Raw genomic sequence first — 18,543 nt, 5'->3', positions numbered from 1 at the left:
TAGGACCAGCCTGTCTCCTGAGCCAGTGCTCTTAACAGGAGATCCACAACCAATTTCCAACAGATTGCTGAGTTGTTAAGTTCAGGAATCCTAAGAAATGGAAGATTTGTGGGTATATAGAAAGGGGAACAGCAAACACAAACTCAGTTACTAATTCTTCTGTCCCCTTTCCCCAATAAAATTCAGTAATTGTCTGCAAGGTGAAGAAACAGGAATTGAACTTCTGTTTCTTGCTTCCTCTTCTGCCTTCCTCTTTCCAATGCCAGCAACTGTCGGGGGTATATACTTGCCACTACATTTGCAGTGATCATGTTTGTTTTTATCAGTGTCCATTCTCAGGTGAAGTAGTATAGTGCTTTAGAGCAGGGGCTTGCTTGATAGTCAAGACTGCTCTGGTTTAAATTTCAGCTCTGCTGTTTACTGGCTCATTGATCTTGGCATAATTACTTCACTGAGACTTGGTTTTCTTTTCTGTAAAATGGGGATAATGTACTCACTTCATAGGGTTGCTGGAAGGATGAAATGTATGAATATGTGTAATATGTTTAGGACAGTATGTGGCGTATAGGAAATGTTTGCTGTTGTCTCTGTTATTATTTGAAAACACTTGTTAGGTTGAAACACCTCTGAAGTATATTACGTCATGATCTTTAAATATTGAACATGAATCTTTCATTACTGAATATGTAAAATGCCTGGGCGATACAGTAATTCACTTTGATAATTTGAATTCTACTTTAAGAAACTGTTTCTAGGTGACCTAAAATGCCAGTCATGTTTATCTTAGTTTAGATTCTTGTGTTATTGGTATTCTTTATCTTGCTATCTCATAGAAAAGTGGTTCTCAAACTTCATTGTGCATTAGAATCGCATAGGAAGTGTTCTGATTTATGGGATTTGGGGAAAGGCCCAGGAATCTAAGTTGTTAATAAACTCAGTCCAAGATAGTTCTGATTGTGGTGGTCTGAGGTGTGATAATTTTGAAATTATAGGTTTAGAGGCTAAATTCAAGCATAAAAGATAGTAACTGTCAGGTTTTTGTTCATTTACATGTAAGCAGTGATTTGTAAACTAAAAAAGCACTTAATTTGGTGTTCCTCTACCTAAATTATTTTGTTAATACCTGTTAGCTAACTTGGTTTTAGGGACTATATATATATATATCTATATATATATATATACAGAAATGACACAGGAGATACAGAAATAATACAGGAGTTTTTAGGTGAAGAAGAAAATTTGGGTGGATTTCGTGTTTTGTTTTTTTTGTGTGTGTGTGTGTGAGATTAAAGTAACAGCGGCGAATATAGTCAGTTCATTTTAATCTGTTTTTGTTGTGCCTGGTATGTGCAAAGCATGAAAACTTTGATTAGATAGTTCACCAAAGAGAGAAGGAAGTACAGTATTACAGTGTAAGCTTTTTTTTTTTTTTTAAATCCTCACCTGAGGATATGTTTTTATTGATTTTTATTTTATTTTTTATTTTTTTAAATATATTTTTATTGATTTTGTATAGAGAGGAAGGGAGAGAGATAGAGAGTTAGAAACATCGATGAGAGAGAGTCACCGATCAGCTGCCTCTTGCACACCCCCTACTGGGGATATGCCCGCAACCAAGGTACATGCCCTTGACCGGAATCGAACCCGGGACCCTTCAGTCCCCAAGCCGACGCTCTAGTCATTGAGCCAAACTGGTCTCGGCTGTTTTTATTGATTTTTAGAAAGAGAGAGACACAGAGACAGAGACAGATAGAAAGAGAGAAATAGATGTGAGAGAGAAACATCAAATGATTGCATCCCATGATTGCCCTGACTGGGGATCGAACCTGCAACCTAGGTATGTGCCTTGACTGGGAATTGAACCTGCAACCTTTTTGGTGTACAGGATGAAGCGCCAACCAACTGAGTCACCTGGTCAGGGCTAGCTACATCGTAAATTTTGACTCAGTGGATGAAAGTAGAATGTGATAGAATTGATTTATTTGACACACTAGGTAGAGAAATTCTTGCATATTGAGTATGAGCTATAAGCCAAATCTTTTGTTGTTGTTGTTAATCCTCACCATACAATATTTTCTCCATTGATTTTGAGAGAGTGGGAAGAAGGGAAGGAGGGGTTGAGCGAGAGAGAAACATCATTGTGTGAGAGAGACATCGATTTATTGCCTCCAACATGCACCCCTACCGAGGCTGGGGGTTAAACCTACAACCCAGTTATGTGCCCAAGATCCTTCAGTGTGTGGGCTGTTGTTCAAACCACGGAGCCACAGTGGGCAGGGCAAGGCAAGGCCTTGTTTATATTATTTAATCGTCATAACAACTGTGTGAGGTTTTGATATTACTTCTGTTTTACAGATGAGAAAATTGAGGCAAAAAGAGATTAATAGCCTGGCCAGTGTGGCTCAGTGGTTGAGCATGGACTCATGGACCAAGAGGTCACCAGTTCAACTCCTGGTCAGGGCATATGCCCAGGTTTTGGGCTCCATCCTTAGTAGGGGGCAGCTGATTGATGATTCTCTCTTGATGTTTCTCTCTCTCCTTCTCCCTTCCTCTTTGAAGTCAATAAAAATATATTTTAAAAAATGTAGATTTTGGCCTCTTTATGCCACAGATATTGAATTAGTAACTATGCAACCCGATGCTAAAACAGCTGCTGAGAATGAGGGATTACCCTGATCTTTGTCTGATTTGTCATGTTGCTCATCTCTTTCAGGGGAATGGTGGTGTTTGCTCCTTGTTGGTTATAGTCTGAGTAACTGTAGCTCTAAGTTTGGACATATGGACCATTCTTTAAAGAAGTGGCCTTTATATTGCAGCGTAGTACACATACATGCATACACACACGGGTGTGCACATACAACTGAAGGAAAAGTTTCACAGAAAGTTTGGTATACTAAATGGGATTCATTCTGAAATACAAATGGCCTCTTCTCTTTCACTATAGTAAGACATATGCTGCTTTTTACACAAATTTGAACTTTGAAGAACACCATTTAAGTAGAAATAACCAGACATTAGAAACATGACTCTTTTTTTGTTACTAGAGGCCTGTTGCATGAAGAGATTCATGCAGTAGGTCTTCCTTCCCTTGGCTTCCAGCACCCATTTTCCTCTGGCACCCGGGAACCAGGCCTTTGCTCCGGCCAGAGTCTGCCGCCTTCATCTTCACTGCAGCTGAGTGCTGCTCCTGGAGATCCCTTTGGTTCCCCCCTACCTCCCTCTCATAGCAGGCATCCTGCACCTCCAGCAGCTGGGTGGCCGCCATCTTTGTCCTAATTTGCATATTCCCTCCTTATTGGCTGGTGGGCGTAGCAGCATGATGGTCAATTTGCATGTTTCTCTTTTGCACATGTGTCAAACACAAGGCCCGCGGGCCAAATCCGTCCCGCCAGGCCTTGCAATGTGGCCCGCACCGCGCTGTCATCACTGCACTCCGTTGCGTTTCCATCACAATGACAGTTTATGACTGTTCAGTAAACCATTCGGCCCGCGATTTAGGCTGGATTTTAGATTTTGGCCCCTTCTCTGATTGAGTTCGACACCCCTAGTGTAGATTGTGACTGAGCAAGTCACTGTTTCTCTTTAGGTTCTTTCAGTGATAGTAGTTGGGGTACTAGTTTTGTTTTTGCTCTAAATGAATGAACCTGTTGCTAAGTGAAGAAAACAATACATATGTAAGTACAAATAAATAAAACAAATATCCTTAATCTTTTTGTAGGTCATCATTGGATTTGAAATATTTAAAGTGGATATAAAACTGTTTCAGCAATGCAGACAATTAAGTGTGTCGTTGTGGGCGATGGTGCTGTTGGTAAAACATGTCTTCTGATATCCTACACAACAAACAAATTTCCATCTGAATATGTACCAACTGTAAGTATAAAGGCTTTCATCTGTTAGTGAAACATAATTTGATATCCTTTTGAAAATTCTTTCTCTGAGTGTACTGAAATATTTCTGTTGTCTGCTTGTTTCCTGTTTTTAAAGATCTTGACTTCTCATGGGTAAATTATATACACTTTAAAATTAAACAGCTGAAAAATCAGTGGAAAGTCAGAAGGGGTGACACAAGGGTTTGCAAGAAGTGCTGGGAGGCAAAACTCCAGTAGACAAGATTCTAAAGAGTGGTGTTCTCAGTTTGGAGAAGTATGCTCTACATCTTGGAATGAGGTGACTTTTTTATTTTTGATATCTTGGCCAATGATTAATCAGTGCTTAGAGGTCTTCTGGAATGCTTTTGGGGTCTTATAACTTCAGAGAAAGTAGTATGTCTATACTTATTCTTCTGAGGGAGTAGAAGAGGATCCTATGGAGCTGTTGTCTTAGCACTAATGGAGCTCCGAACTGGTTTTTAGGGGTGGTGAAGACCTCTGCTTTTGTTAAGAGAATACCAACAGAAGCCTTTGGGGGTCCTCGCCCACAAATCTTTTTATTAGCTTCTTGGAAGAATAGAGGGAAAATGGGAATTACAAAGATAATAGAGAGAGAGAGAGACAGAGACAGAGACAGGGTGACAGGGAGACAGTGTTATTTAGGGTACTTGTGAAAGAATGTGTTTGGGGATTCAGTGTTTGTCCCAAGTTGTTGGACCAACCAGTGGTATAATTATGTTAAACGTAGATGACCAATCAGTGGTGTGAGGGGAGTAGGGCTGGGCTTGGCAGGGTTTGGCAACAAACACCTCTGTTAAGTGAGGTGTTTTAGGGATTATGAAGCTCCAATGTAGATTAATACTGTTTGTAAGTAAAAAGGAAGAAAATATGAGTACTTTAGGTTAATCTTCAGAGACATGAGCATTGTTAAGAGGGTGAATTGTTAAAATGTTGGTAATTGTGTTTACTTGGAATTGACAATCTATAATACCCCAAGGCAGGTAAAATGAATGAGGTAGACCAAAATTAGATTTCTTGGAGGGGGAGAATTTAAGTGTATAATTAAATAAAAAATATTTTTTTTTGTGTTGGCCCATTTGAGGACATTATAAGTGAAATAAATTCTGAGATTGAATTTTAGAGATAACATGGATCTTGTTTCATAGTGAGGGCAACTGTCAGAAGTGTTGTGTTTCAGTCTCCATTAACATTATTTTCTTGTAAACATTTCTGATACTTTTATGACTATTTAAGGTGGGCTTGTGGGTGCTTTATGTGTTTGTATGTGGATCTCTGGAAAAGGGTTAGATATGACTTAAAAAAGTAACCAATATGGTTTGAGAGCTTAACCACATTAGTTACATTTCCTTGTTCTTGTTATTAAGAACTGACTTTTCCTTCAACTACCACCTCCCCCATGTCCTTGCTTCCACTCTTGTTTACATTTATTTAAATATTTTTATTGATTACAGAGAGGAATGGAGAAGAGAGAAATAGAAACATTAATGCTGAGAGAAAATCATTGATCAGATGCCTCCTGCATGCCCACTATATTGGGGATCCTATCCACTGAGCCAAACCTGCTAGGGCTAAACAAGCTTCTTACCTGTTAAAACATGAATCAGAAAACTAGTGTTAGATAGCTAAAAGGTATCTTAAAATATAACATCCTCCTACTAGTTGGAAAGCATTGGTTTTTAATTGTAAATTAATTCAAAGACATCCATGAATTAGTGTTGGGTCTTTATCCACTTAGCACTGTTATATCCCATTTTTACAAATAACTTAGTACAACCATGTTAACATATATTGAGTTTGTCATGGGTTTTACAGTCTCTTTACCAAGAAAAGCATCTAGATCAAAGAAGGTATCTTGGCTCATGTGAGGTATCTTGGCTCATGTGGTTTGTACCCAGTGACATAAATTTTATCCATGAAATCCCAACAAGCCTTTAGTTTATCTTGAGGAAACCTTTATTTCTTGATTATCTTGAGGAAACCTTTATTTCTTTCTAACGGGCCTGTTGGCAACAGGCTCTTCTTATCTTGAACCTTGAAGGGAAAAAGATTGTTATGGACCTAGGAGATTTTAATTCTAGATTAAAAGGAAAAGGTCTATGAAGAAATAATTTCTCCGAAGTCAGATTGAACATTGAGGTAAACTCTAAACTAATGTCTCAAAATGTTCAAACTTGACCATGGTCATTTTGTATCGGTAGGGACTCTGCTACTGTGACATCTCTAACCCTTTTGTCCAGGCTGCTGGGGTTGAGCAGACATTCCAGAATACCCCCCGAAATTTTTCCCAATAACCATTAGCTCATGCAAAAGGCTTGGTTGACAACGTTGTTATATATAAAGAAGATGAGCTAAGAAAGGAATAAGTGTTAGGAAGAAAACATTGCCTTAGTTTAAGAGTTGTCCTGTCTCATTTTGTCCCCCGCCTTGCACACTAACTATATTTTTATGTTTTTAGGTTTTTGACAACTATGCAGTCACAGTTATGATTGGTGGAGAGCCATATACTCTTGGACTTTTTGATACTGCAGGTGAAAACTTGATATATTTTCTAATGTTTTGGTTTGTAGCTATGACAGTTGCCGGTTGTCTTTTTTTGGACATTTTTGGGAAACTAGTGTATTAGCAAACCACTTGCCATTTTTTTAATAGTTAGCAAGGTTGGATAACATGCTGGTTTTTGCTTGACCAAGAGGCAATCCCAGACCTCGAATGGCAAATGGGAGTTTGGAGGATCCTGGGTGGATGGTGTGGAAAGAGATGAAGTAGGGTGAGAGCAAAGTACTAGTACATGGACAAGCTGAATTATCACTCCCTGAAATTTGTACAGTTAGCTTCATACAGATAGCTTGTTATTTTATACTGCATTTGAAAATGTTTTTTGAGGGTTATCCAATGTCTAGCTTATAGTATTGATACTTATTGTCAACTTTTCAAATTAAAGGAACAGATTTTTTTTTCTTTCTTATCTATAACCAATTCTTCAGTGTTATTTCTTACTTTAATAGTGGCTGCACATTTTAATTTCTGACTTCTCACATTTTTCAATTAAGTTAGCCAAAGGGAAATTTCAGTGTTATCCTTTTTGTATGTAGGAATTCTAAATCTTTCACTTTTTATGACTTCTAGCTGACATAATGCTTTTATGGAGTGTATTATACTGCCCAGTGTGAGATACTGTCTAAATTCAATTGGGAGGTTGAAATGGAGAAACAATAGTAAGCAGTTAAATTTAGAGATCAGTAGCTTTTTTAAAAATTTATTAAATAAATTGATTTTTTTACAGAGAGGAAGGGAGAGGGATAGATAGTTAGAAACATTGATCAGCTGCCTCCTACACTCCCCCGACTGGGGATGTGCCTGCAACCAAGATACATGCCCTTAACTGGAACCCAACCTGGGACCCTTCAGTCTGCAGGCCGATGCTCTACCCACTGAGCCAAACTGGTTAGAGCAAGAGATCAGTAGCTTTTAATGGTATCTTAGACTTTTTAACATTTTTGTGAATTAAAAATTATGAGAGCAATGGTATATTAGAGAAAACTTGGGGAAAATAGAGAAAATAAAATGACCCATATCTTATGATATGTAAGGGATTTTGTTTTATGTGTGACCCTGGAAGCAATCTATATATGCAAAAGAAAAAAAAAGATACTTTAAAATTTTATATTTTTATAAGCCTTTAAATTTTATTCAGTATTTTTGTAGCTGTATTGAGGTATAATATTATACAATAGAATTAATTCATTTTGAGTGTTCAGTTTGATAATTTTGCCAATTATATAATTATGTAACCTCTACCATAATCAAGATATATCACCTTAAAAAAACTTTCTTGTGCCCCTTCCTTGGGAATTACAGATCTGCTTTCTGTCACTGTAGATTTGCTCTAAAGTTTCATATGAATGGAATCATACAATATGCAGTCTTTTCACTTTGCATAATGTTTTTGAGCTTTATATGTGCTGTTTATCAGTAGCTTATTTTTTATTGGTGAGTAGTATTTCATTCTATGAATATAGCAAAGTTTATCATTTATGAGTTGATTGATATTTGGGTTCCACTTTTAAGCTATTACGAATAATGGTGTTATGAACATTTTTATGGACATATTTTATATCTCTTCAGTAAATAACTTGGAGTGGGTAAACCTTTAATCCTTTGGTTAATATTGGCTGTTTAACTTAGGCTGACAAGACTTTAGTTCTAATCAGCCTCATTTTAAACAGCAGTTATAAATTTAATGTATTTAGTTTTCTATTTTTAATAATTTAGAGTGCTTGACCTGACAAGTGAAACATTCCCAACTTTTTGCATACAGTACTTTAATAAACCTGGTAACTTGTGATTTTCTGTACTAATTTATCTTAAACTGTTTTCTTTATAGCTATCATAAAATTCTTAACATTTTCAACAAAGAAATTAAAGGTTTAAGATCAGTTTCTCAATTATACATTTTATGCTGGGATCAGCCAAAACCGGTTTGGCTCAGTGGATAGAGTGTCGGCCTGCGGACTGAAAGGTCCCAGGTTTGATTCCAGTCAAGGGCATGTACCTTGGTTGTGGACACATCCCTAGTAGGAGGTGTGCAGGAGGCAGCTGATTTATGTTTCTCTTTCATCTATGTTTCTGTCTCTCTGTCCCTCTGCCGCCTTCTCTGGAAAAAAACAATAAAATATATATTAAAAAAAAAATCTGGGGTCAGAATCATGTTCTTTAGTATGGCATGTTATTTAAAATGTTATAGACATGAGGGTTAACTATAAATAAGGATAAGTTATTCCTAAATGTAACTGAAAATGAACAATAACAGTATTTGATTAATTTTACCTCTATATTAGATTCTGAATCTGGGAGTAAAAAGACATGCATTAAGGAATAATTTTACCATCCCAGGCAAAGTAGGGGCGGGGGGCTTCTATTTCAACTGGTTGAGGTCACTGTAAGTCAGAGGTCTTTTGAGAAGCTCTGGAGACCTGAGGCTGAGGCGTCCAGGGTGAGTTTCCTATCTTTGACACCCTTGAGGAGACTCCATTTCCTTCTTCAAAGGCCTTAATCTCAGAGTCCCTTTTCCTTGTTCAAGTCATGACATTACTCAGTTTTCTTCTAAAGCTTTCATCCCCATTGAGGTGGTGGCTGACGTTAACTGTTTAGTTGCATTTAATCTGCTGACTGTGTCATTTTGTTCTGAATTCTTTTTATAATCTTCCTATCTCACGTTTGGCTGCAACTATTATGGTTATAGTTAAATAATGTTATTAAGCCCAGAGATGGGCTTCTCCCTCTGTTAAGGTCTTATTTCTGTCTCTGCTTTTGGTCCCAACAGTAAATTATTGCTAGTGAGTTCCCCAATCATTGTGTTTTTGTTTATGCAAATGCTTTACTATTGTGTATATATTTTTATATTTAGTTTTGTTAATTTAATATGTTCGCTTAACATACTCTTTCCTATGCTGTAGAATCACCCCAAAGCCAGTTGCTTTGTATGTAAAAATTTAAATGTTATTCTTTTTTCTTTTTAAAATATATTTTATTGATTTTGTACAGACAGGAAGGGAGAGAGAGAGAGAGTCAGAAACATCGATGAGAGAGAGTCATCGATCAGCTGCCTCTTTCACACTCCCCACTGGGGATATGCCCGCAACCAAGGCACATGCCCTTGACTGGAATCGAACCCGGGACCCTTCAGTCCCCAAGCCGACGCTCTATCCATTGAGCCAAACCGGTCTTGGCTAAATGTTATTCTTTTCTAAAAATATATTTTTTTTGATGTCAGAGAGAGGAAGGGAGATAGAAACATCAATAATGAGAAGGAATAATTGATTGGCTGCCTCCTGCACACCCCACACTGGGGATCAAGCCTGCAACCTGGGCATGTGCCCCTGACTGGGAATATAACTGTGACCTCCTGGTTTCTTGGTTAACATTTACCCACTGAGCCACACCACCTGGGCTTATTATCACGTTTTTGATAGCTACTCTAAATTCTTATATTCTCTCTCAGTGGTGGACCCCCCTCCCCCCAAAAAAATAGATACACACACACACACACACACACAAAATATTTAACTTGTCTTTCCTGACCTTTAAAAATTTTTTATTAAGTGTATAGAGTTCAGTGTCATTAAATATCTCTTTTTAATACATAGGATTGCTATAGCTCAGTTTTGAAATTAGAGTGTTAAATCCTTCCCCTATAACTCCTCCCTTCTCCTCACAGTTTGGAAGTGTGTGTGGCTATTTAAAAAATCATTTTATCTGAAAATAATTGCAAGCCTACAGAATAGTCGCAAGAATAGTTCCAGGAGCTTCCATAGACCCTTGAATCGGATTTTCCAATTGTTAACATTTTGCTCTATTTGCTTTACTATTCTTTTTAAAAAAATACTTTTCGTTGATTTTAGAGAGGAAGGCAGGTGTGGGGGCGGGGAAGAGAAAGAGAGACAGACAGACAGACAGACATCAATGATAAGATAGAATCATTGATTGGCTGCCTCCTATACACTCCTACTAGAGATGGAACCTGAAATTCCGGGCATGTGCTCTGACTGGGAATTGAACTGTGACCTCCTGCTTCATAGGTCAACATTCAACAACTGAGCCATGCCAGCTGGCTGGGCTTTTTTATGACATTTTAAAAATGACATTATTTTAATGCAGGTCCATCCTCTCTTCCTCCTCCCCTTATAAAATGTTCCTCATTTTGAGTTTGGTCTGTGTTTTCTCATGATTAGACTCATGAGGAAACACAGACCAAACTATGCTATTTGTTGGAATATCACATTAGTGCTGTCTTTTTAAAGATATAAATCTGGAGGAGCATGATCTTCATCTGTCACTCACTGGTGATGGTCATTTTCCTCACTCAGTCAAGATGGTGACTGATTTTTTCCGCAGTTAGTTTACATACCCGCCTCTGTGGCTCTTTTAGACCATGCAGGTATTATTCTTTTCACCAGAATTTCTCCCCATGGATTTAGCATCCATAGAGTATTGTTTTCCCCCCCTAGGCATTCTCGGTTTCAGATACTGGTTTTATTTGCACATGTTAACTAATGAGAACTTGCTTTGGTAGTCATGAATGGGCAATGGATATTATAAGTTGGGTTTCACTGAGATTTTTGTTTCCTTAAATCAATTGTTGCTCTGTTGACTAATGAGTTTGCCGACCACTGGGATAGGGGTTTAATCACAAGGAACAACAACAGTCTGTAATTATTGGAATTGAGAGAGAGTCTAGGTCAGTGGTTGGCAAACTCATTAGTCAACAGAGCGGCAAACTGCGGCTCGTGAGCCTCGTGTGGCTCTAGAGCTGCAGTTTGCCGATCACTGCCTTAGATGGTTTCAGTGTAATCATTTCTTAACCAGATCTGAGTAGGAATAATTTTTAACCGTTTCTGTAGCAGCAGTTTAATGTGTTTGGTACACTGTTGGATTGCTAATGGACACAAAGATTTAAAACCTCAAACTGGTAATATGCAAATAATATTCTAATGGCTTGAAATATTAAGTAGAATTAGCACAGTGAGAATTTTCTCAAATATTACCGATATATATAAAAGCCTAAGTGACCATCTGACCGTCCAATTGGTAGCTATGATGCACAATGACTACCAGGTGTAGATGCCCTCTGAGCCACCAGGGAGGGACCGTAGAGGGGGCGGGGAGTTGGCTCCAGGGCATGTCTGACCCATCTTACTCAGTCCCGCCCCGCTGGCCACATTCTAATTAATTTCCTTTCGATGTGCATGAATCCGTGCATTGGGCACTAGTATTATATAAAGCCATACATTTTATTAGGTAAGTTGCTCTCTCGTTAACAATCATTGTACTGTTAGCTGCATACTTAATTTGTTGACTGGTAATTTTAATACGATGAGGATACCAACATTGAGTTGATGATTTCTCCAATTCTTTTCCTTCCTAGGGCAAGAGGATTATGACAGATTACGACCGCTGAGTTATCCACAAACAGATGTATTTCTAGTCTGTTTTTCAGTGGTCTCTCCATCCTCATTTGAAAATGTGAAAGAAAAGGTGAGTTGGTCAGGTATCCTTGTCCTGAAAAATGTTGTCACAGAACTTCTATTGCCTTGAAAATAGATCTAGAGACTTGTGGGTTAACGAAGGTGTAATTTTTAAAATACCTTTCCTCTAGTGGGTGCCCGAGATAACTCATCACTGTCCAAAGACTCCTTTCTTGCTTGTTGGGACCCAAATTGATCTCAGAGATGACCCCTCTACGATTGAGAAACTTGCCAAGAACAAACAGAAACCTATCACTCCAGAGACTGCTGAAAAGCTGGCCCGTGACCTGAAGGCTGTCAAGTATGTGGAGTGTTCTGCTCTCACACAGGTGAGGACTTGCGGAACCCGATTTTTAATTGCAGCTGAATAGTTTCTTCGAGCGTTACAATTCAGGGATTGTTCCTAAAAGTGGTCAAGAAGGCTGCCTAGGAAGACTATGATCAGCCTCATAGTGTATATATCTTTTTCTGGATGTCTGTATTTAGGGAGAAATTATTAGTCTCTAAGTAAAGCTCTTGTGTTGGTGAGCTTCCATGTTGTGCTGAGTCTTTTGTAGTGGTCAGGGATTGTGTTTAAAAAATTACAGGAAGGTCCAGGTAAGCACAAATTTACAACCCCCTCTCCCCCCACACACACTTTAAATTTTTATCTAAATAGTACTGACCTTTTCTTGTCTATTCTATTCTGATAATTGATGCTATACTGTTTCTGGGATAGGGAATTAGTCATAATAGAGACTTTCATGTCAGAGAAAGTTGCCATGGCTGTTTCTTAAGCATCTTATATGTATAGTGTCTCTACAGTTTTGGGAGGCATTCCTTCTTTATGTGGCCCTCTTTCCTCTGACTCTTTCTGAATGATTTAATTGGAACTCTTCTCATAGCTTGATGGGAAATGTCAGCTTCTGAGGACAGGGAACAGTGCTAGAGTATGTAGACTGAGAGTTGTAACTGACCCGTGGTTTCATTTTTTTGACTTGCATGGTTATTGCAAATGATTCTCCATCTGGGGGCAAAGGAAAGGATTATGGAACTAATTCGCACAGAATTCTTATTTTACTAGTTACTGGTGGCTTTGACTTTTGAACAATGGACAAAAACATGCCAAGTAAATTAGGGCAGGTTTGAAGGGAAGAGATTATTTTAGTTACATTAATCTTGATATTATATATATATATATATATATATATATATATATATATATATATATATATATATTTAAGATAAATGGCATATGCATATTGTGCATATATTTGGTATTTAGTATGTGGGGCCTAGACATAACTCAGTAATCTTCTGTTTAGCACTAGGTTGGATAAAGATAAAATTTTCATGTTTATCTGGATATTACACAGGATAATTTTAAGGCCTAATATTCTCCCAAACCCAGTTCTCTTTGGCAATTTGGTTGTATTATAAAAGCAGATATTTAAAACTAAATAAGATTTTTCATCTTATCACACACAGCACTTACTGAGAGTTTTAAAAAATGCCTGATGCTTCTGTGTTTTGATACCATACTCAGAAAAGTGTTTGTTGGGGAAGGTTATGTGTGGAACGTGTGTGCCAGATTATAATTAATTATGTGCATCTTTTGCATACCCCTCTTCTCTAAATATGGGTCGTTTTGGGAAGGGAAATGGAGGCAAGTAGGCTAAGTGGATCCAATTTTCGGTTACTGGTGAAGCTTATTTTAGAGAATTGGATGCTTCTAGATGTGACTTTTTTATTTTTTACGGGTTTACATAGTAAGTCATTTTGCAGAGAATAACAATTTGAAAAAGTCTTAGCAACTGTGTTTTTCTTACCAGATTTTTATGTTGGAGAAGTTAAAAGAGAAGATAGAAAATAGGGTCCATGGTTATGTTTGGGAGCTAGAACTTTTAGGTCTATAAATTGTTTGTTGATTTCTCTAAAAGTAAGCTATATAATCAGATAGTTTGTGGGTAAAAGTGAAGATTAGTTTTGTTTTGTAGGGAATTAGTTGATTTTTGCTAATAAACAACAAGATTTCCTTCTTATTAAGGAATGCTCTAGTTTCTAATTGCTGTTCTCCACTTTTTTTTCCTTATAGAATGTATTTCACTTTCCATTCTCCCTTCTTCTTTTCATATTTGACTACTAGAACTTGGTTCTAGATGTGTAGAAAGAATTTCAGAGGATCTTTAATTTTTGTTTAGCATTTCTACTTTGTAAAAGATATGGAAAGATGAAAGCTTTTTAACTGCTTTGCTTCTTTTAAGTACTTATTGTTATTTCTGATTTACTGTGTACCTAATAGAATGCATAGTGCTAGTCCTCTGGGATGTATTGGTGGGGCTATGGTGGGAATAGGGTAGGGGTGGGAATATCTGGGGTAGCCTGGGGCTGGTACTTGTTATTGGAACTGTATTCTGGAACTTTTGCAAATTTTTTATTTGGGATCAAACTGAAATAGCGAACATGTGAAACTTCTTTGGGTGGTAAACCTTTGGCTTCAGATTTAGGTGAGTTTAAGTGAGTCTGTAGACCTGGGCCCAAGGTACCAGTACTACTGAATCACTGGCACGTTGGAGTTCTGCCTGAGGTGTAAGTTTATTTATGCATCTTAATTTCTGTAGATCTGAGAATATTCTGTTTTCACTCCATGCTTTTATGCGCTGATACTCATGCAGACACCTTAAAGCATTGGACTGCTTGCTAAAACTCATTCTAAGACCCCATTCTTTGTTTTTCTATAAGTTGGGTGGTGGTTACTTGCTCTGATAACATTACTGAATAACTGAAGTGTTTGGTGTTTCTAGAGTCTGTTCTTTAAATTTTCCCCAGTTGGTACTGTTGAACAATTAACACTCTTTTTAAATGTCTGAACCTTTTTGTTCTGGGAAACTGGTTGACTTTGAGATCCTGATTAATTCCATCCAGCTATGTCATTGAATCTAGAAACATGTAGCATGCCTGTTAGTCTGCTATTTGTGTACTTCAGTTATTCAGGGGCTGAATTCACAGAATTCTGAAATTTAATAGATTTCAAAATGTGTGTGCCATTCTTCTCGTTAGAAATACTGGGGAATTTATAAGGCTTACTTACACAATGTGTTTGCATATCCATTTTCCTCTCCTGGTATTATTTTCATTAAAATGTAATATTAGATTGTCAACATATGGCATTTTCATAAAAATTGCTTTCTTGTTCAGTTAACCTTTTTGAAGTAAGAAGTTTTGTTCAGTTAACGTACTTGCCCAGTAATGGGCTTAAGTCTTGCATTCTGGCATTTATTTTTCTTAAGGCACGTTGCTTCTGTGAATCCAGCCCATTTAATCCAGACTGCTATTGTATCTGCTAGTCTTTCTAACCTCTAACCTGGCTGCTATTCTCTCTCCTCCCCTCTGTCTTGTAGAGAGGTCTGAAGAATGTGTTTGATGAGGCTATCCTAGCTGCCCTCGAGCCTCCGGAAACTCAACCCAAAAGGAAGTGCTGTATATTCTAAACTGTTTCTCCTTCCTCTCTTTGCTGCTGCTTCCTGTCTCACTACTGTAGAAAGATCATTTAAAAACAAAGGAATAAAACCATCCTGTTTGAAAGCCTCTGTGTCTTTTTACTCACCACCTTAGAGCAACCTTTGTATTAGTTTTTGACCAAGAATGCAATATCTTACAGAATATTTTGTGTGATGAGTAGTCAAGTTGCTGCTTGAGTTGTCTGATGCTCAGAGCTTTTTGGTTTGGATTACTATTGCAAAAGGGAACTTGGTCTAGCATTAAGAATGTCCTCTTGGAGAAAATAAGAGTTTAACACTTCCAGATCTTAGTTCTAGATGGAGAGAATAATACAAACATCATTTTATTCTTATGATCAATTGTTAACTGTAAATGCATGACAAACTTTATGGAAAAAGGGTGACTTGCTAGTAGAGTGTAATGGGGAAGGGACAATTTTTTTTCCCTGGTTTTCCTTTGTGCAGTGAAATTTTGTGTTGCTATTGCTTTGGTTGTCTGTGCTGTAGTGGAGTATTTGTCAGTCTGGGTGGGAAAGATATTGATGTATCTGTTACTGCTTTAAGAGATTATTTGTTACATTATCTTTTAAGAATATCATCCATTTTAACAGTTGACTTAAGGTTTATGCTGCCACCTTTATATTTTCTTCTGATTTTATCCTTGTGAGGGAAACATACAATTGTGGTTACCTTCAAATTTTGAAATTAAAGATATACAATTGTTTGTATAAATGCCTGATGAAGCTTTATTCCTGTTGCACTGACTGGCTCTAGTTTTATATATGTATCAGGTACCCACATTTTTGCTTCCTTGAATCCCCTTGGCTCTGTAATTGGTGGGATAAAGGGAGTTCAGAGTGAATATCTTTGCAGCCACTGTAATCGCTCTCTCCATCTTTGCCTTTGCCTTCATGTAACAAGGATGCCACTGCCTGGTGCCCATCCTCCCATATCCAGCTGTTTCATTTGAATGCAGGGCTGCTTCACTTGTTTTTATGTAAAATGTCTCAGCAGCACATTACAAAACGCATATTGAATGAGCAAATGATACGTGTGCTTGTTCGCTTCTTGTGACATACATTGGTCTGCAAAACGCTTTCTCAAAGGACCACTGTCTCACTCATGAATATCTGCTCCTCTGACTTGCTGGATCCTTCCAGGGCCCTGCCTGGACAAAACTTGGTGAAGTGAGATGATTGTGTTGAGATCCAGGATTGTTTTTAACGTTTTGTTCTTTGCCAACTTTTGGGATTTGAATGTTTTTAGTTTGAAATTCTACTTTCTTATACTGAAAATCAGACTGCCCATTTTTTTTCTTTCTACCCCTTTCAGAAAGGCCTAAAGAATGTATTTGATGAAGCAATATTGGCTGCCCTGGAGCCTCCAGAACCGAAGAAGAGCCGCAGGTGTGTGCTGCTATGAACATCTCTCCAGAGCCCTTTCTGCACAGCTGGTTTCGGCATCATACTAAAAGCAATGTTTAAATCAAACTAAAGATTAAAAATTAAAATTCGTTTTTGCAATAATGACAAATGCCCTGCACCTACCCATATGCACTCGTGTGAAACAAGGCCCATAGATATGGTCCCTTTCCCCCCCTCAATACTAGTTAATTTTGAGTAATTGTGTATTGTCAGAAAAGTGATCAGTACTAGTTTTTGTTTTGTTTTTTCTTTTGTTTAAAAGCAAGGCATGCTTGTGATGACTCTGTAACAGACTAATTCGGGTTGTTGAAGCTGCTCCCAGGTTCCACTCTGGAGAGTGATCTGAGACATCTAGTATTTTTTTTTTTTTTTTTTTTTTTTGTGGTGGGAGGGGAGGGGTGTGTATGTGGAGTTTGTTTTTATTTAGTCATTTTTTAAAAAATCCTTTAACCTTTGGACAGCCCTTTAGGTGAGGAGGATGGAGTGATTCCACATTCCTCTTCCCAGATCTACTTTAGAAAGCATGTCCCCCACCGGTGCTCTTAGGAAGGAGCGCAGTAAATGCCTCGTTTAATAACATACTCCTTTTTGAAAGTTGCCTTTTCTCTCCACCCTTGAGTAGGTTCAGTATTTGATGAAACTCATGCAAGTGGGTGGAACCTGTCTTGCCCCTCCTTGTCTAGGATGCACTCTGTACCGGACTGACTTTCAAGGAAATTGGTTAGCCGTTTGCTGATTTTTTTAAGTTAATGTCTAACTTCTTTCACTGATGAATGAAGAAAAGTATTGCACCTTTTGAAATATACCAAATGGATTAAGTACATAATTTAAAAATTTTTTTTTTCCTTGTCAGTCATTGTCTTACATGCTTAGCATAGATGTGCAGCTTAATAGTGTAAGAAACGGTTCCTAGAACACAGCTGAAGACCTGGTATATATGAGGGGTGCTAGAAGACAGATGTCTGTAGAATGATTCACATCCTCTTCAAGTTATGAGGATGGAGACCTGCTTCATTAAGAAGCTAGGGGTGGGGTGGGAGTGGGGAGAACATTTAACAACATGGGGACCAGTCAGGGGAATCCCCTTATTTCGGTTTTGCATGGGGAACCCTAGAGCAGCCAGTCGAGGCTCTCTAGTTTAATAAAAACCATGGAGAGAGTCTTATGAAGACTCTTCATAAGTGTTAATAGGGATTTTATCAGTTTATTTTGGTTGCAGTTCCCAACATTTAAAAAAAAATGTTTAGGTAATATTCTTCACCTTCCCCAAATCCTAATTCTTGTAGTTTCATTAGTGTTGAACCAATGCTTTCTCATGTCTCAATTCTTTGTATATGCATTCTTTTCAGATGTATTAAACAAACAAAAAACCCTTCACAAGCCAGCCTGGGGGTTGTTATTTTCCCTCCGCCTCCTTTTTAGATATTTAGCAGTGGGAACTTAACTTACTCTTATTAATATCAATTTCTAACATTTTGGGATAAGGTTTTAAAAGCTTTATTTCATTTTTGGCATTCCGTTTGAGATAATGCTTTTTACTCCATGTACTCAGGCTTGTGTCTTCTCCCCTGAGTTTGGCATGTAGCCTACAAACTCCTATTCAGTACCAAGTCGGTTCCTAACAGGTCTTCGTGAAGCGTGTTTAGGAAGCTCACCGCTCATGTTGTGGGAAGGAAGCACACCTCTAATTCATCGGTTAGTTGGGAAGCAGCCAGTTCCTCCA

General features: G+C 37.9%; 1 protein-coding gene across 7 annotated transcripts in view; it reads left to right on the top strand.

Moving 5' to 3' along the window:
* Window positions 1-18,197, top strand: part of CDC42 (cell division cycle 42) — a 37,006-nt gene extending 18,809 nt beyond the window's left edge. For 3 of the 7 annotated variants that reach the window (XM_036443906.2, XM_045585044.1, XM_036443907.1), the window contains exons 2-6: window positions 3,719-3,873; window positions 6,349-6,421; window positions 11,818-11,927; window positions 12,049-12,246; window positions 16,729-18,197. In XM_036443906.2, the coding sequence (XP_036299799.1) occupies window positions 3,769-3,873; window positions 6,349-6,421; window positions 11,818-11,927; window positions 12,049-12,246; window positions 16,729-16,818 (576 nt within the window). In that variant the 5' untranslated portion in view covers window positions 3,719-3,768 and the 3' untranslated portion in view covers window positions 16,819-18,197. Of the gene's footprint in view, window positions 1-262; window positions 279-1,915; window positions 1,933-2,259; window positions 2,279-3,718; window positions 3,874-6,348; window positions 6,422-11,817; window positions 11,928-12,048; window positions 12,247-15,297; window positions 16,125-16,728 lie in introns of those variants that run through there. The other 4 variants (XM_045585046.1, XM_045585045.1, XM_036443908.2 and 1 more) reach the window with 4 other exon arrangements.
* Window positions 18,198-18,543: the final 346 nt, after the last annotated feature.

The sequence above is a fragment of the Pipistrellus kuhlii genome, unplaced genomic scaffold, assembly GCF_014108245.1.
Source record: "Pipistrellus kuhlii isolate mPipKuh1 unplaced genomic scaffold, mPipKuh1.p scaffold_m20_p_2, whole genome shotgun sequence".
Taxonomy (NCBI): domain Eukaryota; kingdom Metazoa; phylum Chordata; class Mammalia; order Chiroptera; family Vespertilionidae; genus Pipistrellus; species Pipistrellus kuhlii.
Note: the sequence above shows the minus strand (reverse complement) of the source record. Positions and strands in the feature narration are given on the sequence as shown.